Source organism: Suricata suricatta, chromosome 9 (assembly GCF_006229205.1).
Source record: "Suricata suricatta isolate VVHF042 chromosome 9, meerkat_22Aug2017_6uvM2_HiC, whole genome shotgun sequence".
Lineage (NCBI taxonomy): Eukaryota > Metazoa > Chordata > Mammalia > Carnivora > Herpestidae > Suricata > Suricata suricatta.
The window spans coordinates 105,419,121-105,443,368 of record NC_043708.1 but is presented as its reverse complement, the minus strand read 5'-3'; the positions used below and the strand labels follow the sequence as shown (position 1 = coordinate 105,443,368).

Sequence of the window (24,248 nt, the reverse complement as noted above, 5' to 3'; positions counted from 1 at the left end):
TGCTGGGGTGGCTTTGTGGCTGCACAGATCCTACGTGGAGCCCAGAATTGATGCTCGGGGTCAGTCATGACCTGCTGGCTGGGCCACACTGTTCCCTGACTGGCTCGGCACAGGTCTAGCCCTGCCTCACCCTGGGTTTCCTCATGAGCCCTTGAGAAGGCAGGGATCAGTTTCCTACCCCAGAAACCATGAGTCCCCACCGACCCCCAGCCTCTCTCTCCCATGTCTGTCCAATCACTCTGCAAAATTATTCCTCCTCCTCCCCAACTGTCCTTCCTTGAAGAGCTACACCAAGTTGGTTATCAATTGCTATAATAATGCCGTGTAACAAATACCCCCTCCCCAAATCTGAGTGATTTGTAGCCAATGATTATGTAGCTCACATGTCTGGCATCAGCTGACCTAAACTAAGCTCAGCCAAGCGGCTCTGCTGGTCTGCCTGGGCTTGCTCATGCATCCTGGGGGCCACCGATATCAGCTGGGTGTGGCCAGGCCAGCTCCACACCGAATGCCCTGCATCCTTTTCCTGGGATCCGTGGGCCAGCCTGAGCGAGACACCACACACAGTGATGGCAGAGGCACGAGTGAACAGGCAGGAATGAACCAAGAACCCTAAGACCTCAGCTGGGAGCTACTGACTCACTGTAACTTCTGCCTCCTATGGCCCAGCCCAAAGTCAAGTGGGAATACTTGATAGTGTTTGTTATTTGCTGTTGTTAGGCAGGGCAAAATTTTCTTTCTCTTTCTTTCTTTTTGTGTGTATGTGAAATTTACTTATTTATCTGTTTGTTTAAATCCCAGTTAGATAGCATACAGGGTAGTATCGGTTTCAGGAGTAGAACCCAGTGATTCATCACTTACATATGACAGCCAGTGCTCATCCCAACAAGTGCCCTCCTTTTTTCTTTTTTTTATAATTTTTTAAAATATAATTTATTGTCAAGTTGGCTAACACACCGCATCTGCAGTGTAGTGTGCTCTTGGTTTGGGGGGTAGATTTCCATGATTAGTCACTTACATACAACACCCAGTGCTCATCCCAAAGGGCCCTCCTCAATGCCCATCACCCATTTAGCCCATCCCCCTTCCCCCCCACCCAGCAACCCTCCGTTTGTTCTCTGTATTTAAGAGTCTCTCGTGGTTTGCCTCAAAGCTAAATTTTCTACTTTAGTTCAGCATATTTTACTGAGCACCTACTGTGTGCCAGACCCTGTGTTAGGAATAAAAAGAGATGATGGAAGACAGTCCTCATCCTCCCTATGGCTCAGTCTTGGCACTAGGACTCTGAGAAGATGTATGACGTTCCCTCTGCCCCGTGTGTAGGTCTAGCCCCACACTTAACAAGTGTTGGCTGAACACCTCCGTGAGTGCCCGCAGAGCTGCTGCCCCGAGGAGCTGGTGGGCCAGTGCGGTTTCCCTGTTGTCCAAGCAGCCATCCATGACTGCATACTTTCCCCACCGGCCAGGGGCTCCCAAGAGCAGGCCCAGATCCCCACCTTCCTGAGGGCTTCCTGAGGGAGCGTGTAATCACTAGGCTTTCCAGGAGGGGAACGGGACCCCCCAAGCGCAGTGTCCCCACTTCCGCCCAGAGCCAGAAGGCACTCCAAGCTGGGACCGCCTTCTCTCTAGGGCAGGCTTCCTCCCTTAGCTGACCAGAAGCTTCTCTGTTGACGGCTCCACATTATCCCTCCTGCTATCCCTTCTTTTATATCTCACTAGTGCCTGGCACAGGGGCCTAGATTAGGGAGCGCCCTCAGGCCTTGCCAGCAACGTCCCCAAACCCGGCACTGCCTTCTTAGATGTCTGTCTCTGAAACAATGGCCTCAGGACAGAAGGGAAGGATGACTGGAGGCAGAGCGACAATCACCATACTCTGTGATTTGCTCAGGCGGAAGAGACAGCAATGCAGACAGTACAGAACAGCCAGGCATTGGCATCTCATTGCTGTCTCACTTCGGAATGTGTTATTCTGTCTTCCATAACGGCAAGAGGTCCCCTCTACCATTACTTTTTGCTTAAGCTAGTTTCAGGGTCTTTCCCTCCCACTTTCTCTATCTCTCTCTGCAATTTGCTTTTAGACGGGAAGATTCTTGGGGCCCAAGTAGAACTGAGAAGAGGGAGATGATAGGAGAGAGTCTGGGTAACATTTCCGCCTCCCTCGCCCTCACCCCAGCGCACATCGTCCAAGGAAAACAAAAGCGTTTGCTTACACAGGTGCATCTGTAACGCAGAGCAGGGCCTAGGGAGTGAGCCGAGGCCTGGGTCCGGCAGACAGAGGGCTACTGAATGGTGAAGAAACTCTGGCTGCGTCCTGCTGGCCCCCTTGGTCCCCCCAGACAGGGATTCACCAATCAGTTCTCTAGTGAGCAGGGTCTAAGGGCATGGGACCCAGGACTGGTGTTTTTAAGGAGCTGGGAGTGGGAGGAGGTCACGCCTGGGTGAGACTGGTAGGGTGAGGAATTCGGGTGATGGAAGGGGGTGGGCCGATAGGGAGAGAAGGCTGGATGTAGGCAGGAGGCACGGGGCAGGACTGACGAGGACTTGGGGTGCATCTTTGCTGTTCTTGGCTGTGCCTCAGTTTCTTCACCTGTAAAATGAGAATGATAATATGCTCACTTCAGAAGGTTACTGTGTGGGGCACCTGGGTGGCTCAGTTGGTTAAGTATCAGTCTTTGGCTCAGATCACAGTCTCATAGTTCATGAGTTCAAGCCCCGTGTCAGACTCTGTGCTGACAGCTCAGAGCCTGGATCCTGCTTCAGATTCTGTCTCCCTCTCTCTCTGCCCCTCCTCTGCGTGTATTCTGTCTCCCTCTCAAAAAATAAGTAAACATTAAAAAAAATTTTTAAGGTTATTATGATGGGCACCTGGTAGCTCAGTCAGTTGAGCATCCAACTCTTGGTTTCAGCCCAGGTCATGATCTCACTGTTAAGTGTGTTCAAGGCCCACATCAGGCTCTGTGCTGACAGAGTACTCTCTTCCTCACTCTCTGTCCCTCCCCTGCTCATGCTGTCTCTGTCTCTCTCAAAATAAATAAACTTTAAAAAATTAAAAATAAAAAAAAGGTGATTGTGACAATTAAAAACATTTGCAACAGTATTAGGTACCTAGTGAATGCTGTGCTTGTGATTATCATAATCTAAGTGGGAGGGGACTGTTAGTACCTAAGTCAGAAAGCTAAGAGGTAAATAAGGCAGGCAGAAGCCAACAGATACAGGTCCTGAGAGCAGGTTCTCAGAAGGTGAGGGGCCTGGCCTTGATGTTTGAGAAGGAAAGAAAGGTCTTCTAGGGAGAGGGACAGCATGAGCAGGGGCACCGCACCAGCCCAGAGGGTAGGACATCTTGACTCAATTTCATTCAGCCAAGATGTATTGAGTGGTTTCCACATACCAGGCACTGCCAAAGGTTAGTTACTGCGTTCAGCCTTGTTGCCTGCCCTTCGAGGTGGGCATTATTAGTCCCATTTTATAGATGAGTAAACTGAGAGCCAGAAAGACTGACCCCAGGTGGCACCTTAGTGAATGAATGCCAGAGCCTGGCTTCTAACAAGCCCTCCCTAGGCTCAAAAGCCATGCTCTCTCCTTGCCTGGCCTCATCCGCCAGGAGCCTGGCAGGAGGGCAGGAGGAGCCCAGGCAGGCTCTCCTTTCCTCCTTCCCTTCACACCAGAAATTCCTGCCTACCTTCTTTGGGCCGCCTCACCAATTTGTATGCATCAACCTTCCAGGCTGAGATCACAGCTCCAGAAGCTTCCAGATGGCCCTAGCCCACTGTGCTCCCTGCCCTGTCTAACCATCATGCACCCTGGTCACAGCCTTGCGCTTACCCTCCACACAGCTCTCCCTAGCTGGTAGGCTCCTCACTCTCTTCTTGTCTTCCTCACCCCTCAGTGGGGTTCCTGGCTAGCCCCTGGGCTGGGTGCAAACAGCAGTGAGTCAACAGACCCCATCTGGCATTCGTGAGGCTGCCATCAGTCAAATTATCATACCAGTTCTAATTATTAACTGTGATAAGAAGAGACATCTCCTATTAGTGAGTATAAGAGGCGATGAGATCATTAGGCAAGACCTGGTGCCAGGGAGGCTTCTGGGATGTGACATTTGTGCTGAGATTGGATGGTGATAAGTTCATCAGAGAGGCAGCAAGTGCAAAGGCCCTGGGGCGGGAGGAACGGGCATCTAGTTAGCAGAAAGGGGCCCTTGGTAACTGCACATAGGGAGCCAGAGGAAAACTAGCACAAGACAAGTCTGCAGATGCTCCAAGGACTGTGGGGCTGCGTGGAGGATTTGGGACAGGGCTGGGTAGAGGGTGAGCCATGAATATGGACCGATGCAGCATAGAAGCCCAGCAGCTGCCCCTTGAGCTAGAGTGAGGGCTCCCCTTGGAGCCGTTGGCCAAAAGTAGCTCTGAATGCATGTTGGCCAGCGTGCCCCACATATGAGCCTGGGATGGCACCACCTGGTAATGGCGCCACGGCGTTCACCTTAGCCTGGCTGGAGTGGTGCTCAAGCTCAGTGCTGTGATTTGCATCCTTCTTGGGACTGACTTGTGTTTTTTAAAAGACAGAGAAGCATCTGAAAAAACTGATGTGACTTTGGCTGCAGGCCACAGAAGAGCAGTCCAAGAATTGTGGGTTTCCACCCTCTTGTCATCAATATCGGGTAGAAAAGCGGCCAGGCTCCCTGCAAGTGTCCTGTTGATTCCCATCAAAAACAACTTTGTTTTGTTTTATTGGTATCCGGGGTCCGTAAATCTCTGAGAAGGGTGCATTCCCCATGCATGAAAGTCATCTGCTCTCAGAGGAGCAGGCCAGAGATCTCATGGGGAGCCGAGGTCAGAGCATCAGACTTGACCTCACTTTTAGGAAGCCCGTTCGCTGGCTTGGATTCGTCAGAAGCAAATGCCCAGGCCAGTGAGGGCACCAGCACTTTGCAACTTAACACCTGGCCCTGAGGGCTTTTGTCCTCTACCCTGTGGCCGGCTTCACTAATCCTATCCCCAGGAGGCTGGGGGTGGGGTGCAGGGGAGACCAGACTGGTCCTAGGCAGACCCCCAGGTGAGAGATGGCATACAGGGAAGGCAGCTTTCTCTCCATTTCCTTCTCCCAGCAGAAGTCCATGGCAGAGGAGGTATGCCCTGAGGGCAGAGGAAGGGAAGAGCCCCTCTCTGAAAAGAATACTCCTCCTCCCTAGTGGGTCCTCATTATAAAAGCCTGGTCTCCCAGGGGTAACACATCACCCCAGTGCCCTGAGCTATTTGACCACGGACTTGCTCTGCTCTCCTCTCAGCCAAGTGATTTAGGGCAAATTATTTAACCTCTCAGAGGTAGGATCATACCTGTCTCACAGGGCTGGTGTAAGATGGTGAGATACCTAGGACATCTCAGCGCTCAGGAAATATCCTTTTCTTTCTCCTTTTCCTCGTGGAGGGGAGAGGGCATCCCAGCCCAACGTGGCGCCCGGTCCCCAGCCATCCAATCTGTCAGTACCTATGACCAGGCACCAAGGGCTCGGTCTCTATTCAGGCACTAAGGATAAGCTGAGGGCACCTCAGTGTCTCGTGCCACTTAGGGAACAGAAGAATATTATGGACTATCAGCTGCATGGCAAGAAACAAAGATGTAATATGTTTGTGATAAGTGCTGTCAGGAAAAATGGAGGGGTAGGGGACGAAAAGTGACAGGGTGGCCCGGTGGTGGCTAAGATGGCACTGAGACAGACACGCTGATGACTCGAAAGGTGAGCCGTGCAACAGACGCACTGGTGACGAGGGGTGAGCCGTGCGGACGACCAGAGGAGGAGTGTTCCAGGCAGAGGGAATAGCCAGGGCAAAGGCACTGAGCAGAGAGCGGTCTGACGCGTCATGAGGACCGCAAGTGGACAAAGCGTGGCGGGAGCAGACGGAGCGAGGGGAGGGGACAGGAAGTGAGCAGAAAGAACAGCACGGGGTGGGGTCACGCAGGGCCTTGCAGGTAAGGAGTCTGGCTGCCACTGAGTGGGGTGGGAACCTGGTGGAGGGTATGGGGCTGAGGAGCGACGGGATGCGACAGCTCTTGGAAGGATTCTCTGGCCGTGTTCACACAAGAAGCACTGGTAGTGAGAAGACCTCAAAGACATGATTTATGGCCTCATCTTCCCTGGCCCTCACCCTCCTGCAGGCCTGGAAATGGTGGGAGGGTCCTGACAGCCAGAATGTGCCTTCCCTTATTCAGGGTCACCTCCTCCTGCTGAGGTCAGATACAGCAAGAAGAGGACCAGGGAAACCATGGGGTGTCCCCGGGGCGCACCAGGGAGCCAGATAAAGTGACACACACCATCAGCGAGGTGGCCTGTGCCTGTAAATGTGCGTGTGCATGCACACGCTCAGGCCTGTGTGCTGCATCCGTGTGCACAAGCATGTGTGTGTGCATGTATGTGCATGTGCAAATGTATATGTGTAGGTATGTGTGTGTGCATGGGTGTGAGTTATGTGTGCACTCCTGGAACGGATCTAGAGAGAGGGCGAGTTACTCATCTGCAAACGTCACTTCTTCGACCCCTCTCTGCCCACCTCCCAGCCCCACACAGGTCATGCTAGCATCCCTCTCTCTCCCAGGACAGGCCCTTACTGGCCAAGAACCAATGCTCCATCCACCTGCTGTTCTCACCTGGCTAGGGTTCCCGTTCCCAGGGCTGCCTGTTGCTAACCAGGCTGATTAGTCTGTTTGGAGTCTGGGCGTGATAAATAAGGCATCTCCCCTCCCTGCTCTGGGCCATGACACTGAATTCCCGTGGCAGATTAGGAATATGAAGATGGCTCCACAGCGACTTGCTGCCATCGTCCTCGCCTGTATCAAGCGCAGGCCTGCTCATCGATCACTCTCGTCTTGCCCACTGTGCACAGACTTGACCTCAGAATCGTTCTTAACGCAGTGCCCCAGGCAGCCTAATAAATCAGTTGACACAGACACGGGAGATAATATCTATCTAATACCCCTACTCCAAGGTGTTTCGGTTTTCCCTCTGGGACTCTAATTCAAAGACTCTAATGATGAAACTTTTGGCTACTGTATCCATTTGCAGAGCAAAAACCAAAGTGTGGGAGAAGCCACTTGTTCTTATACCACAGGTCTTGCTCAAGTGCGTGCCCCGGGGCATCACCCACAAACACTCAGTCCAGGGATTCAGTGTCCCTGGGAAGGACAGTGGGAGGCTCAAGGTACAAGCCTCACGTTCAGAGTCCCTGTCCCACAGGCTACCCTTTGCTACCCACAGCACAGGGCTGCCTTACAGGTAGAATGACAACACATATGTAAAAGTTCTTTGAAATACATAAAGCATCCTACACACGAAAGAAGTGACAGTGATAGTCTGTCTATTCTATTCTATTCTATTCTATTCTATTCTATTCCACTGCTTGTATTTCACTAATCTGAAAGATTGGGCTGATGGTAAGATCCCACCCACTTAAGTCCCATGGGTCCCAAGTTTGGTGTTCCTATTAGTAATGATGGGTAAGAAGGCCAGACGTGCCCTGAAAATGCCTCATGGAGGGAAGCAGTCAAAGAGCAGACATATCAGATCTTGATGCTGCCACTGCCCCCTGTGCACCCTTGGACAAGCCTCAACCCCTTTGGGGCTGAATCCCCATTGCTCATTCTCCCAAGATCCTGTGAGGGAAAGTGATGGCAGACGCGAGGAGACTCGGGAACCAGCTGCCACTTGGGTGTGGGTTGTTGTGTCCTGGGATTTGGTGCAACAATGCCAAAGCCTCAACACCAAGGCTCTCCGGCAGGTGGCATCGGTTAGGTGACATGTGACCTAACCAAACAGGGAAGACCTTAGAGGCCAAGGGTGAAAAGGTTACGAGATTGTTTATCCGCTTTGTATCAACTGCCCCAGCCAAGCAGTGACCCCCCCCCACCCCCCGCCCACCAGCTGAAGTCAGGCAGAGCTTTGCAAATCGGTTCAGAAGGTGGTGGTGAGCCAGCAGAGCTGGAGCCATGGCCACGAGGAACCCAGGCATTGGCAGGGCGGTGGGGGGAGGAGTAGGTGGGAAGGCAGGTCCTGGACTCTTTGACAGACAGAGATGAGAGGGAGGGAGAGAGGGAGGAGCAGGAGGGACAGGAGGAGGAGAAGGAGGGAAAAGAGAGGACAAAACAGAAGAGGAGACCAACAGAAGCTAGAAGTGGGGGTGGAGGGAGGGGTAGTGAAGGAGGGAAGGAGCTGTCTTCTCCCCACCCCTACCCTGAGACCAGGAATTCTCAGAGGAACCTGGTCTTCCCACTCAGACCTGGTCTGCTCAAGACTAGGTTTTACACCTCCCCTATCAGATTAGGGCTCTTGCAGGGCAGGGGGTGGGCCTCTCCCATCAGACTATGGGCTCCCCCAAGCAGGACTATGGTGGCTCCCCAAGGACAGGGGACCGTACTCCTCCCACAGCCAAAGCCGGCCAGTGGGGACCATCAAGCTGTTGGGGCCCATCCTCTGCCGGCCTGATTATCCTCTCTCCCCACCCCAGGGTTCACAGACACCTTCAACATGGACACCAGGAATCCTCGAATCATCGCTGGCTCCAGGGCCGCCTTCTTTGGCTACACCGTGCAGCAGCATGACATCAGTGGCAAGAAGTGGTGAGTGAGGGGGGACCACGTGGCTCAGTCGGTTGAACGTCCAACTCTTGATTTGGGCTCAGGTCACGATCTCACAGTTCACTAGATCGCACCCGCATGAGGCTCTGCACTCAGTGCAGAGATTCTCTCTCTCCTTCTCTCTCTGCCCCTCCTCCATTTGTGCACACTCTCTCTTTCTTTCTGTCACAAATAAAATAAACACTGAAAAAAAAAAGAAGTGGTGAATGAGAGCTGCCACCCCACCCAGCCCTGGACACACCCACACCCGGCCGTCTATTGGCTGCCCACAGTGGCCCTCACATGTAGACACCCTCACGTCCAGTGACTTGACTTCTTGTCTTGGGTTCATGTCATCTGCCCTTGACTATGGAACCTCAAGCATTCCATGTCAGGCCCTCGATCGTCTCACTGAGAAATGGGAATGAAAGCAGCACGGGTGGCAGGCTGTGTGACAGCAGAGGAGGCGGGCATCGCAGAAGCAGTAGTGACCCCGCAAGCCCGCTCTTGGGGCAGCGCCTCTGATCCTGGCTGCTTGGAGAGGTGTTGGGGGAGTGTCTCTGAGGGAGGGGTGTGAGTGTGCTCACAAGCTAAACCACAGGTGAAAGTAGGGCAAGAGCGAGACTGGGTAGGGGGAGAGGGTCAGGAAGCTCCCAAGGGCCCCTCTGGGGGCAGGGGCAACCAAGAGGGGGGAAGGCTCTACCTCTGATCTTTAAAAATAACTTTATTGGATTCTATTTTACATATCACAAAGCACTCCTTTAAAGTGTACAGGTCAATGGTTGTTGGTTTATTTTTTTAAGTCAATGATTCTTTTTTTTTAAAGCAAATTTACCAACTTGTACAGCCATCGCTATAAATCAGTTGTAGAACGTTTCCAGCACTCCAGGAAGACCCGCCCCTCACATGTACTATTAATCGCTCGTCTTCTCCCTCTGCTTGGTTTTTAGCTGACAGAAGGCAAGGCCCTCCTTCCTGAGATGGAAAAGGCCGGGCCTCTCCTGGCCCTCTAAGATGCCCTTGATGAGTCAAGGGACCACATAAACAGTGGCAAAAAGCGTTCTACCCTGCTTGCCTTCCAATCTGGCCTCTGCCTACCCTCCCCAACCTCTTCTTCGACTTTCCCCACTCCTTTCTTTAGTCAACACGCTAGCCAAATTGCCTTTTTTCTGTTTTTCCGGTTCTCCCTCCTGACCTTCTCTGCACACGCTGTTCACTCCCCCAACAATGTCCTGTCCTACACCCCCCACCTTACCCCACCATGCTGATCTGCTAATTCTCTCATATTTTTTTTAAAGGCATATCTCACTGTCTTTCCATTGAGCATAACTAGACATAGTAAAGTGTCGGGATCTCCAGGGTGCAGCTCAGTGAGATTTTACATATGTATAGGCCCAGTCATCACCTTCCAGAACATGATGTAGAACATTTCCAGCTCCCCAGAAAGCTTCTTTGTGTCCCCTTACGCAGCCAGTGCCCCTCCAGTAATCACTATTCTGACCACTGTCACCAGATTTGTTTTGCATGGTTTTGCACTTCATATAGACGATATAGTACTGTAAGTATGCATTTGTACCTGTCCTGTTTTACTCAACATTGTGTCTTTGAGGTTTAATATATCCTGGAATGTATCCCACTTCATGCCTCGTCACTGGTGTAATTTCCACAGCAGCAATATACCGCAGTGTATTTATTCACTTCACTATTGATGGATATTTGGAGTGTTTCCATTTTTTGGCTAATTTGAATCGAGATGCTGTCAACATTCTCATACATGTCTGTTGATGGACATCTGCCCTCGTTTTTATTGGGTATGTACTCAGGAGAATCATTGAGTTAAAGGGTAGGTAATGTAGCTACCTTAGTAGGATATGCCAAGCATTCTTTTTCCAAAATGACTTACCAATTTCAACTTTTCTCTGGTAATGTAAGAGTTCGAGCTGCTCAATATTTTCACTAACACTTGGTATTATCTGTCTTTTTCATTTTAGCCATTCCAGTGGTATCTCCTTGTGAGTTTAATTTGGGTTACTCTAGCGACGAATGATGTTGAGTAACTTTGTGGAAATATATTGGCTTTTTGGTATCCCATTTTGTGAAGTGTCTAATTTGTGGCTTATGCCTATTGTAAAAATTGTGTTGTGTGTCTTTTTCTTATCAGCTTATAGAATTTTTAAAAATATATTCCATGTATGAATCCTTTGTCAGAGAAAAGCTTTGCAAAGAACTTCTAGTCTGTGATGTGCTTTTTCATTCTCTTAATGGTATCTTTTAACTTTAATAAAATCTTAACTTTAATAAAATTTAATTTATAAATCTTTCTTATGGTTAGTATATCTTGTCCATCCATTTAAGAAAATTAATAGTGCTTCCCTCAAGAGTGCTTTGAATTTTCAGTGTAAAATTCTTGCATGTCTTTTATTAAATTAAACTCCTAGGTATTTGATATTTTATGCTAGTTAAAATGAAATGGTATTTCATTTTCTAATCTTTTTATGGTAGTATAGAAAAATACAGTCAGGGTCCCTGGATGGCTCAGTTGGCTGGTGTCTGACTCTTGATTTTGGCTCAGGTCGTGATCTCGGGATTGTGGGATTGAGCCCCGCATCCTGAGTGTGGAGCCTGCTTGGGATTCTCTCTTTCTCTCTTTCTCTCTCCCTCTACTCCTTTCCCCTGCTCACATACTCTCTCCTTCTGTCTAAAATAAAATGTAAAAAAATAAAAATATGGTTGACTTTTGTATGCTTACATTATACCCAGAAATATTATGAAATTACTTTATTATTTCTAATATTTCTACTATTCTTTGAATTTCCTGTGTATACAATCAGATCATTTTAAGTAATCAGATCAATTAAATAATGGTTCGTTTTAACCATTAGGTTATAGTTTTATTTCTTGTTTTCCAACCTTCATAGCTTTTGTTTACTTAAATTGCCTAATTGCAATGATCAGGATCTTCAAGACAAAGTTGAATAGAAATTGTGACATTGAACACACTTTTCTTATTTCCTTTATAAGAGGGAAAACTTACAGTATTTCACAATTAAATAAGATGTTGACTATAGCTTATTCATTTGTTATAGAAACCTTCAGATTAAGAAAATTTTTTTCTATTTCTAATTTTCTGAGGGTGTGTGTATGTGTGTGTGTGTGTGTGTAAATAGGTATTGAATTTTATCAGATACTTTTTCTGCAAAGACTGCAATGTTATATGGTTTTTCTCCTTTATTTTGTTAATGTGGTTAACTATACTCATTGGATGATTTTTCTAAACACTTTTTTCCATTGATACATTCTCAGGAATTCCGTTTCTCTGTGCATGAGGTATATTATGTAGCTAAATGCATCTGATTTATTCTTAATTACAGATATTTTCTTTTGCAGTTCTTGAATTTCAATTTGGTTCTTTTTCTATAGATTCTAATTCTATTAAAATCATCTATCTTTCTCCCATTTGTTAATTTTTTAGTCTATTTTCTTTTACATATTAATCATAGTGGTTTGAAGTCCTTGGCTAACTCCAATATCTAGATCATCTCTGAGTCTGCTTCTAATGACTATTTATCTTATGATTATCAGTTACTGTTTCCCGATTCTTTGCCTGTTTAGTAATTTTTTATTTTATTCTATGTTGGACACTGTGAATGTTACACAGTAGAGGCTATAGATTATGTTACTTTCTTTTAAAGTGCCTTTCAGGGCACCTAGGAGGCTCAGACTTGGTCTGGCTCAGGTTGTGATCTCATGGTTCATGAATTCGAGCCCTGTATCGAGCTCTGCACTGGCAGCATAGATCCTGCTTGGGATTCTCTCTCTCCTTCTCTCTGTGCCCCTTCCCTGCTCTCACGCGCTCTCTCAAAATAAATAAAGAAACATTTTAAAATAGAATAGAATAAAGAATTATATATTTTGTTCTGAGAGGCAATTAAATTACTGATGAAATCCCTTAGATCTTACCATGGCTTGGTTTGGGCCTTGGTTAGAGCAGAGATCATCTAGTTTTGTCCTTCCTCTGAGCGTGTGGTCTTTATTCCTAGGGCTTGGATTTTCTGGGATCACTACTGGAAGCCCACAATAGTCATTAAGTGTCTCCGCTCAGACCAGGCATGAACCCCAACATCTCCCAAGCACTGGACAGCCTCTAAAAACTCTCCCCCACCAAGAGATTTTCTAGAGTCTCACAGGAGGCCTACCCAGCTTAGGAGTCTGCCAAAAGTCCTGAGGGAACATTTTAGCAGCATTTTGGGGGCTGTCTTTCTGTGGCTCTCTCCTTCTGCCTGCCCCTATCAAATCCTCCTTTCATCCCCAACTCCAGTCTTTGTTTCTTCCACTCAGCATGGCTGCTGCTCCCTGGGCTCTATTTTCCTTGTGCCCAACTGAGGAAAGCACCCTCATGGAGAGAACCGGAGTGAATGTGGGTCTAGCTCCTGTCCTTTCTTTGCCTACGGAGCTCTGCGTTGATTGCTGTCCAGTGCCTGAAAACAGTTGTTCCACGTGTTTTATCTAGCGTTCATAATTTGTTTATGGCTAGAATTGAAAGTCCACATTCTTTTACCAAATGAGATTTCACTTCTGCCGAGAAACCTTCTCTGACCCTCCCTTCCCATCACCAGAATAGTTGCCCCGTAGAATTCTGTATTTTGTTTTTTTATAACATTTATCAAACTGGATAGTGATTGCCTGTTTCATTGTCTTTCTTTCTAAGCAATAAGTAGAGGCTCAAAAGAACATATTTTGAGAGACCAAATGAATGATTTAAAGTATTTTTTAAACATCTATTCATTTTCGAGAGACAGAGCATGAGTGGAGGAGGGGCAGAGAGAGACGGAGACACGGAATCTGAAGCAGGCTCCAGGCTCCGAGCCGTCAGTGCAGAGCCTGATGCAGGGCTCGAGCTCACAACCTGTGAGACCACGACCTGAACCAAAGTCAGACACTTAACCGACTGAGCCACCCAGGTGTCCCAAAAGACTAATGGTTTAATACTCTCTCAACCACCCAAAAAATAAGGTACATATTTTGTACATTCTATGAAGGATTGAACATTAAATGGAACTGGGGGCACCTGGGTGACTCAGTTGGTTAAGAACCCGAGTCTTGATTTCAACTCAGATCGTGATCTCATGGTTTGTGAGTTTGAGCTCTGAGTCAGACTCTGTGCTGACAGTGTGGAGCCTGCTTGGGTCTCTCCCTCTCTCTCTGCCCCCCCTCTCTGCTCGGGCTCTTTCTCTCTCTCTCAAAATAAATAAACATTAAAAAAATATTAAATGGATCTGGCTTTGGCAAGATTATATTTGTTTTGAGTAATATTTGTTTGTTAAGCTTCTGTTAATAAACTTTACTAGACTCTGCAAAATATTAGTATAAGTGAGACATGGTTTTGCTCACAAACAACTCACAGACCATTTGAGGAGGCAGCACTAATATCCTTGAAATAATTAAACAACAATACAAGACAAAATGTGAGCTACTGTTAACTATGTTCATCTTTGTAAGGCCACTTTCTCCATGAGGCTTTCTGGATCCTTCTCCTGGCCTGAAATGGCCTTACCTTTCCTAAGCTCTCCCTCTGATGGCACCAATCACTTCCTAGCTTGTGTTGGGGTCGCTTGGGCCCATGGGGTGTCCCCTCTTCTGGACGCTGTCTGCATTTCCCTGTGTCTGAGAGCCGCCAGCACAGCATCTTGCTCAGAGAAGGAACCCAGCCTGAGTTTGAAAGGAGAAACCCTGTGCCTGAGGTCTCTGGAGGGCTTCACGGAAGAGGGGCGTTTGAGTGGAGTCTTGGAGCTTGAGCCTTGAGGAGAGAGTTCTGAGAGAATCGACTCCTGGACACTTTTGCTGATCTGAGCACATCATAGGAGAGGCCTGGTGGGTACAGAGAGCCGGCCCACCTTGGTCTGTAGCCACTGACCTGCGTTTGTTTTCTGCCATAGCGGGGCTGGGAGAGACAGACAGGCCCTGGGGCCCCAGGGAGCTGCAGCTCACCCAGAAGGGACAGGAGCACACAGGGCCTTTCAGGAACCCCTGTCCCCGCTGCAGGGACAGCCCTGCTTATCCAACTTGGATGCTTCCCCCTCTGCTTCCCCCTCCACCCGGCCCCCGTTCTTCCTGCCCTGGAGGCAGCATCCCAAGACTTGTCTTCAGACACAAGACCCTGTGGATGTTGATCATAGGAAAAGAGGTTGATGCCAGTGTCATTTGGGGGACACTGGCTGGAAATTATGCACGGGAGACGGCTCCAGCAGTGCGTGTTGATTCAATTCCATGCCAGGAGGCAGCTCAAAGAGAGGGCACATGCGACAGGGTGCAGGCCAGAGTCTGTTGCTCGGAGAAGGAACTGGGGAGAAGCTCTCTCCACCTCCCTGTGCCTCTGTTTGTTTGTATATAAAACGGCTGTGAACTTACCGATCTCAGGGTGTTAGGCAAGATCAAAGAATACCCCAAACGTGAATGTGGAAAACGGGCAAATGGGGACTGAGTGGCTTGCAGCGAGCGAGCGGCCGAACCTTGAAATTGGGCCTCTGGCAGCTTGGTCAAGAGTCTTCCTCTGACCCAGTCTACCTCCTGGGTATGGACCTGGCTTCTAGCCCTTAAGGCAGAGCTGGCCCACCTTGGTCTGCATCTCCTGGGCCCACAATGAGGCCAGGGCTCCCCGAGAGACTCTCACAGGGGGGCATGTGAGGCTCCCCATCCCCACTGAGGGGAGGAGCAGCATCACTCCCCAGCGCCTGCCCAGAAACCCGGGTCCCAGCACCACTGCAGAGAGGGACCCACCAGGTGTCTTCCACCATAGACACCAACGAGGTCTGCCCCCGTTTACCAGGCTGTGGGCCTCCTTGAATGTCAAGGGCACATGAACCTGATGTAAACGGCTGGAGAATGAAGAGGGCCAAACCTGGTGGGGATGCCACTTGATTTCCTTAACCCGTCCCCTTTGCCCACTAAGCCCCCAACTCCAGGCTCACACTGGGCAAAGCTGGCCGCACACCAGTGCTCCTGACATCGTGAACAGTTTGCCACATGCCTTGGTTTTGGCAACAAAAACAACACTCACAGACGCACAAAGAGGAAAAGAGAAAACAAATTCTTATTGTGCTAAGTATTCACTACCCCTGCTTTTAAAGCCCTTGTGTATTTTCAGAGAAATTTAATCCATATGACTTTAATGCATGTACACTGAAATCATTAAGTCAGTGGGTTTTTTTTTTTTTTTCAGAGCATTTGATGTTCCAGAAGCCCTGGTGTAGGGTTTGCAGAAGGCCTCCCTCTCCAAGACTTTGGTCCCCCTCCCCACCCTAAGAGCAGGAAGCTTCCTGATGCTGAGAAAAAAAAACAGAACTGGGCCCCACACGTTTCCGACTTGTCAGTGAGGCCCTCACCCCTGGGGAGAGAAGCGCCAGCTCGCAGCAAGCCAGAGCATTTCGTGCTCTCCCCTCAAGGGCGCTGGGGGAACAGGAGCCGGACAGCCCCAGTGGGCTCTGCGAAGGGACCCCTTTGGAACTCAGTGGGATTTGAGACAAGAGGGCATCATGAGTTCACTGGGGTGCAGGTTCAGGGACATGAGCAACATGTAAGAGCAGTAGCCTTGTCTCCATTTTCCAGAGGAGGCAACTGAGACTGAAGAGAGAGGCCATAGTAAGTGTCTGAGCCACGTCCCATTAGCCCCAGAGGGGCCCAGAATAGAAGCAGCCCCACCGGCTGGAATCTACGGGTTCCCTTGGCAGTGTCTCTCCCCAGCGGCCACGCTGCTGGCCTCACAGGGAACTGAGGCACTGGTGTCCCCACAACCCAACTCTAGCAGAGTCACATACACGTGCTGAGCCCAGCCAGGACGACAGGCTGTATACCCAGAGAACCAAGGGAGAGCACCCAGAAAGGATTGTGGGAATTCATGTGAGGGAGAAATGTCAAACTCAGGAGGTGGAGGGAATCGGGGGAGGCTCTGGAGGAGAGGGCTTCCAGATGGGTAGGATTTCCATGGGCAGAATGCACGTGAGTGAGAAGACTATGACAGATGGAGAGAGCAGCGTGGGTGGTTGTGTGGAGGAGGAAAAGAAGAGGCCACGTTTAGGGAAAGGACGCCATCCTGTACAGCTGGAGGAGGTGCAGAAGGCATAGCAGTAAGGACAAAGCCTGGGAAGGTGAGGAGAATATGCTGGAGGCTCCTAAATGCCAGAGCGGGCATCTGTATCTGGGAGGCAATGGGGAGCCATTGGAGGTTGTAGAGCAGGAGAGCGGTTCACCAGAGTTGTAGTTTTTAGGGTGCTCAGCTTGGCTACTATGTGGAGGATGGAACTGAGGGAGGAGAGCCTAGAGGTGAGGAGGCTGGTGGGAAGACTATGGAAGTCTAGGTAAGGGGAGGGTCTAAAGGCTGGTCTTGAGGAAGGGGCCTGCATTATGAGTGCCAATAGTTCATCCAATCGTCTTTGAGAACCTGGTGCTAGGTCCTGGGAATCCAATGGAGAACAAAACTGCAAAGTCCCTACCCTGATGGAGCCCTTCTCCTACCGGGGGGGAAGACACATTGTTAGTTTCCCCATCATCTATCAGATGGTGATCTGTGCAATGGAGAAGCATTAGGCAGGGTAAGTTGGGGGACATTGCTGCCACCTTATGTGGGCCACCAAGAAAGGCCTCAATACTAGGGTGAGAGCAGTCAGAAACCTGAAGGAAAGGGAAAATCTGAGACAAGCATGGAGACCTAGAAAAAAAAGAAAAAGAGTATTCTAGGCAGAGAGAATGGCAAGTGTAAAGGCCCTGAGGTAGGAAGGTGCTTGGAATGTTCAAGGAACCAAGACTGTGGCTGGAGTAGAGTGGGCTAAGGCAAGAGGAGGAGGAGGCAGAGGAAACCAGATGAAGGCTGGCTCGGGGCAAGTCTTGCTGACTGGCAAGACCATGAAAACACAGAAAAGCAAAATCCAGCAAGAGGAGACAGACTTTGGGGGAACATGTGAGCTAAGCTTTGGCCCCACTGGTTTCAAGTATCCAAGGGTCATCGGCTCTAGGTGGCCAGCCAGCAGCAGAGGGCAGAGACCTTCACCTTGGCAGATCAGGGTCCAGACTCAGATGTGCGTTGGGAGAACTACATTCACAGAGGAGCGTTCAGAGAGAAGGAGGGGGCTGAGGAAAGAACCCTAGGATGCCCATGGGTGGGAGTGGGGAGGAGGGAGAGAGAAGGGGGTATAGTGTCACAGAGGGCAGAGGAGGGGAGAATTGCAAGACAGACGGGGTGGTGTGCATACTCTGAGGCTCATCCCTATTAAGCCTCAGAAGCAGCTGGGAGTTTGGGGAAACCTCTGTGGGACCAGAGCCCAGAAGCACTCAGGAAGCGTACTTCCACACACAGAGTAAGTCTAGAGCTTTCACGAGGACTCACTGCAACTTATGTGAACCATCCGTAGTCACTCCTCTGGAGCAAGTGGTTCTCAAACCTCAGCAGGGGCACCAGAGTCCCCTGAGGGACCCACATCCAGAGTTTCTGAGTCTGCAGGTCTGGGTGGGACCTGAGAATCCACTCGTCCAGTAAGCTCCCAGGGGTGGCTGGGGCTGCCGGTCTGGGGACCACACTCTAAGAACCACAGTCCTAGAGATCTCTGTCCCCAGTATCTTAAGCTCACGACAACAGGCAGAAGCAAAATGACCTGAACCGGGTGTAGGTGCCCCCATGGGTGGGGAAATGGGGACTCTGCGAGCTCAGAGCCGGCTGGGGATGGGGCTGCATGGGGGTGTGTGTGAAGACCGGTTCACACTTGATTGTTGTCACCCCCTAAGCACTCCCCCCCATCTCTCTTAGCCCTTCTGCCTCCTTCTACCTTTCCTTTTTTTTTTTTTTTCTTCTCTTTGTCCATTTCCTCTGACTGGTTTCTGGATTTCCTACCGGGCTCCTGACTTTTCAGTGTTTCTTCCCCTCCACCCCTTCAGCCCCTCCTCCACCGGATCCCTGTCTCCCCACTCCCCACTTCTTCCTCCTCCGCTCTAGCACTGGAGTCTGGAGCCAAAGCCAGGGGGTGGGGGGAGGGTGCTGTCCTGTACCCTGCCTGCCCGCCCCTCGCTTCTGTGCACAGCCTCCAGTGTTAGTCTCCTCAGCCTGACTGTACCCTTGAGGGGAGGGAGCCCAGTCCAGCTCCTTGCCATCTGCCCTGTCCCTGCACCTGGCCTGCGGCCATACCTTACAGTGCTACCTGGCCTGTGGTGTACACCCATGGGTGGGGACGGAGTAGAGCTTCTGTGAAGACGGGGACAAGGGCAGTGAGGGGGAAGGGCCCTGGAGGCCAAGAGAGGGAATCCAGTGGATTAGGAGGACCCTGAAGATCCATGCTAGTGCCTCAGTCTCCTGGGGTGTCCTGGTGGGAAACAGAAACTTCCTTTTGGGAAAAAGAAGCCTCTAAACTATAACCGTCATCACCCTCAGACCTGGTGGCTTGGTTCATCCAGAGTCACACGGAGTCCTAGACAGCTTCCTGTCTCTTTGAGGGGGCCTGCAGATTCTTCTGCAATAACTGAACTCAGGGATCATGTGGTCAGATGCTGAAAGAGTTGTGCAGTTGTCCTGCATATGGACATTGAGGTAGTGGGGAGTGAGGTGCAGAACCCTGCCTGGCAAACCCTCTGCCCAGGGCTACGTGCACATGCTCTCCCACCCCTGGGCTACGTGCAAATCCTGCCAGCACCACCACCTCCTCCCAAAGTCCTGGCCTCACAGAGGAATAAGGCGTCCTCAGCCCCTAAGACAAAGTTGGAATGGACCTGCCCCATATAGGATAGTAGATACCCCATCTCTCCCCAGAGAGCTCTCTGCAGACAGTGTCTTCCACTGGTGGAGACCCCAAACAGAGGGGCTATCTCCTTAGCCCGAAGACAGGGTCACCACTGGTGCAATCTCCAGTGGACCCCAATTCTCAGAGGTGGAGGTGGATTGGGGAGGGATGGGGTGGCTCCCCTTATTTTATAAACAAGGAAACTGAGTGCCAGAGACAGAAAGCCACTACACCAAGGTCACACAGCAAGTGAGTGGGAGAAGCAGGATTGAAGCCAGGTCTCCCAACTCCTCTCCCTGTGACACCTCCACTGGGTGCCTAGGTGAAAACTGCCAAAGGGTTAGTCCCCCCACCATCCTGGGTCTCCTGTCTCAAGATCACCAGGTAACAGCTACTTACACTAAATTGTAATCTGGGTCAGGTGTTTATTCTGTCCAATGCCTTTCTGTACAGACCTTCTCAGATAACAGGAGGCCCACTGGTGATAGAATTTTGGGTTGACTGGAAAGGTGATCCATGAGGAATAAATGCACAAAGCCTGGGTGTCAAGCCTAAGCTCCAGGGTGCTCTCAGGCCCCTTCTCTCCTCTCCCCACCCCTGTGGATTCCAGTCTCTCGTTTGTGGCCCCTTCCCTCCGGGTTATGGCAAGTCTCAAGGTGGGTGCAGGTCTTCTGCCTGGGCAGATAAATGAAGGCACACAGGGGTGGCTTTTACTGTGGGAAACGTCTAGACTTTTGGAACCGCACAAACCTGGGCTCCCTTCCCTGCTCAGCCACTTTCCCAGGCCATGGGAACTCAAGCACGTCACAGCCACTTACTGGGCCAGGATTTCTTCATCTGCGAAATGGGCATGCTGATGTGAGCCCAGATGGGTTTTCCTGAGGGAGAAGTAGGAGATGGTGTGTGAAGTGTCCACTGAGGGCATATTTTGCTGGATAAGTTAGTGCCCTATGCTTGCCTACCCCCACAAAAGGATCTGGTGTCTGGGGAGGATTTCAAGGAAAAGGGCCCTAAAAACTATCGTTCGGGCAGAATGCCAGGTCTTATCCAAGCCTGTCGCTCCTCCTCGGTGCCAATGACAGTTGTCAGGCCTAGGGCAGCCTCAGCTTTTGTTGCTGGAGAAATCTCACCCAAGAACATACAAAGCCCTTTTCGTGGCTCAGGCCCCCAGAGCAGGGTCCCAATACCGCAGTGCATAAATACCCTCTGCTATTTTCTCTTGGAACAAATAAAATCCGGTGCCATGACTCATTCTGGTTAAAGGATAAATCACTACAGAAGCAAAGCCCAGGATAGGATGAAACCACCCAGCGCACCAGAGAGAGGAAGAGAGAGAGAAAAACTGTGCTCGCGGAGGGGAGGGGAGGGGATGTTGGCTCAGGCCCCCAGGCCAAGCCATCCAGCAGACCCTGGTAGGCAGCACATGCACAGGCGGAGCGTGGGCCCCAGAGGCCAGAGCAGTGGACATCTAGACAGTGGTCCTCCCAGGCAGGAGCTGGGGGCCCTTCAGGGTTCTTCAGGGCCTGGAGGACCCACCAGTGGCACACAGCTCAAGACGCAGCCAGCAAATGCTTTCAAGGCTCCTCACGCCCCCAGATACTTTTGTCTTTTCTTGCCTTGTTGTCTCTTCCACTCCTCCTTTCTTTCTTCTCCTTTCCCTCTTCTTTTTTTTTTTTAATGCCAGAACCACACAAGGAAACCCACGACTTAAAGAGTATGTGGGCAAGGGTAAGGGAGCCACAGAGGCAACTGATCAACCTGAAAGGGAGCTCAGGCGGGTCCTCTGGGTGTAGAAAGGACCTTAGTTCTCAGCTTGGAGAGGCAGGAGCCAACCATTACATACATGCTTTTGGGGCAAGACTCACAGCCTTGGTCACAGTGGAAACATTGAAAGGGAACTCTCCTGGTGACTAACCTTCATGAAAGAAAATAAATTTAACTTGGGCAGTTCAGGGAATCCAGAAGGATTTGCTGACTTAGCATCCTCTCCCTCCACCACCTCCCTGCGCCCCACTGGGGCCTATGGACTCTCCCCCCTCCCCCCAGCTCTTCCCCCTTTGCCAGTAGGGCTCTGAGACCCAACATCCTTCCTAGGTCCAGCGCAGGACAGGGAAGGATGCTATGTGAAGGGGAGAACAAAGTAATACTAAAACTCACTCCATGTTGAGAATGTATTTCTATACTTGCTTAGGTTTGAATTTTCAAGACTGGTTATTAATTGCTCATTGGCACTTTACCTGCAGTTCTCATCACTGACACTAGGGGGAGGGAGGCAGCCCAGTAAGCTCCTCCTGCCAATCATCTAGGCTACCTGTAGATGTCACCGCTCAGGTCGCCCTGAGCTTCTACAGGGTCAGGCTATAAAATGTGAAAAACAGAACTCCTTATTGAAAATCACAATGGGGCGCCTGCATGGCTCAGTTGGTTGAATTCTGACTCTTGATTTTGGCTCAGCTCATGATCTCAGGATCGTGGGATCGAGCCCTGCATCCAGCTCAGCAAGCTGAGCTCTGAGCTTGCAGCCTGTTGAGATTCTCTCTCTCCCTCTGCCCCTCTCCCCTGCTCTCTCTAAAATAAAAAAATTTTTAAAGCACACAATTATAATCATCATGTTTTAAGGTTATATTCAATTATAAAAACAAATCAACGTGCTGTACACGCTTTTTCTCACTCATCTTTTGTGATGGGCCACTACTTAACTTGAACCTTGTTTCCCCCAGACTTGGATAGAACAGTGCCTTCTAGCTTTCCCTGACTTCCTCCTGAAGAATCAAGGTCTCCTCAGGATTCCAGACTCTTCTTCCTTTCCACACAGCTCCAACCCTCAGACACACGGCCGATGGCAAAAGTTTGTCACTGACTAAAGACCATCTTGACAAGGTTGCTGGTGCTTTCTGTGGAATCACTATATATCCTTGCCACTTTCCATCTTGAATCACTTCTTCCTGGTTTAGCTGTGATGAGTCACCCTGAGCCCATCTTGCAGACAGACGTGGAGGGTTGTAGAAAAGCTGGTGAAGAGAAATAGCAAAGGAGGGGCGCCTGGGTGGCTCAGTCAGTTAAGCGTCTGACTTAGGCTTAGGTCATGATCTCATGGTTCATGGGTTCGAGCCCCATGTCAGGCTCTGCGCTGACAGCTCAGAGCCTGGAGCCTGCTTCAGATTCTGTGTCTCCCTCTCTCTGCTCTACCCCTGCTCGCATGCTTGCTCGCTCGCTCTCTCTCTCTCTCTCTCTCTCTCAAAAATGAATAAATGTTAAAAAAAATTTTTTTACAAGAGAAATAGAAAAGGAGAGGGGGAGATGAAATGAATAGAGAGTGAAGACAGAGTAACAAGGGAAAGGGAGCCATGGGCCCCCAAGGATAGGGCTCGCCTTTGATTCATCATTGCATGGCACAGACCCACAGACGGAGAAGGGGAGAATGGTTCTAGAAGTCAGGCTGTGATCCGAGCTAAATGTCAGGGCAGCCCTAAGCTGGACGTTCTGGTGGCAAAGGTCCTGGGGAGAGTGGCCCCACCTGGGAGAGGTTGATGAGGGCTGAGGTATGGGAGAGGGCTCCCCTGCAGCAGAGGGAGCCGGTAGCAGGTGGGTGGTGGACGGTGGCCTGGACCAACGCTGGGCACCTCACTCAGCAGCAGTGCCTCCCCTCTGCGCCATCCTCTCCACTTCTCCCCAACCACTGAGCCAGAGATCTTGTAACCCAAGGGGGAGGATGGTTCCAAAAATGTAATGACAGCCTCTACCCTCCAGTGGTTCAAGTGAGTCTGCAGCCTCTTTGCTTCTTTATGGCCTCTCAAATAATAGTGTTGTAAGAAGGGCCATTACTCATGATCCAGAGGGGAGAGGAGGGAAATAAATCTGAGCTTTGAACCAGAAAGAAAGTGCTTCGAAGGATTCTGTCTAGCCAATAATTCGCTGATGCAACTCAAGGCTCCCTGGCCTCTGTGTGCCCTGCCCTCTTTTGCCCAGAGACGGGAAGAATGAGGCCAAGGAGTTGCCCCTTAGCCAGCTGAGTGAGTTGGATGAGTCATTTGGCTTCTAGGGACCAGCTTCCTCAGCTTTAAAATGGGACTGCTAGAGCTCTGGAAAACAGTGTGGAGGTTCCTCAAATAATTATCAGTAGAACTACCCTATGACCCAGCAATAGCACTGCTAGAAAGTTACCCAAGGGAGGGGCACCTGGATGGCTCAGTTGGTTAAGCCTCTGACTTCAGCTCAGGTCAGATCTCACATTCATGGGTTCGAGCCCCGCATCAGGCTCTGTGCTGACAGCTAGCTCAGAGCCTGGAGCCTGCTTCCGGTTCTGTGTCTCCTTCTCTCTCTGCCCCTCTCCCTCTCATGCTCTGTCTCTCTCTGTATCAAAAATAAATAAAACATTAAAAAAAAAAAGAAAGTTACCCAAGGGATACAGGAGGGCTGATGCATAGGGGCACACGTACCCCAATGTTCATAGCAGCACTGTCAACAATAGCCAAATCATGGAAAGACCCTAAATGTCCATCAACTGATGAATAGATAAAGAAGATGTGGTTTATATATACAATGGAGTACTACCTGGCAATGGGAAAGAATGAAGTCCTGCCATTTGCAGCAACGTGGATAGAACTCGAGGGTGTCATGCTAAGTGAAATAAGTCAGGCAGAAAAGGACAGATACCATATGTTTTCACTCATAGGTCTAACAAGAGAAACTTAACAGAGGACCATGGGGGAGGGGATGGGGGTAAAAAGTTAGGGGGAGGGAGGGAGGCAAAACATGAGAGACTCTTGAATACTGAAAACAAACTGAGAGCTGAAGGGGGAGGGAGAAAGGGGAAGGGGGTGATGGACATGGAGGAGGGCACTTGGGAAGAGCACTGGGTGTTATATGGAAACCAACTTGACA

The 24,248-nt window shown here is 50.1% G+C and overlaps 1 protein-coding gene across 1 annotated transcript in view; it reads left to right on the top strand.

The window, feature by feature from the left end:
• Positions 1-24,248, top strand: part of ITGA11 (integrin subunit alpha 11) — a 104,806-nt gene that overhangs the window by 3,399 nt on the left and 77,159 nt on the right. Inside the window, exon 2 of the mRNA XM_029952261.1 lies at positions 8,496-8,607. Within this exon, the coding sequence (XP_029808121.1) occupies positions 8,496-8,607 (112 nt within the window). The remainder of the gene's footprint in view (positions 1-8,495; positions 8,608-24,248) is intronic.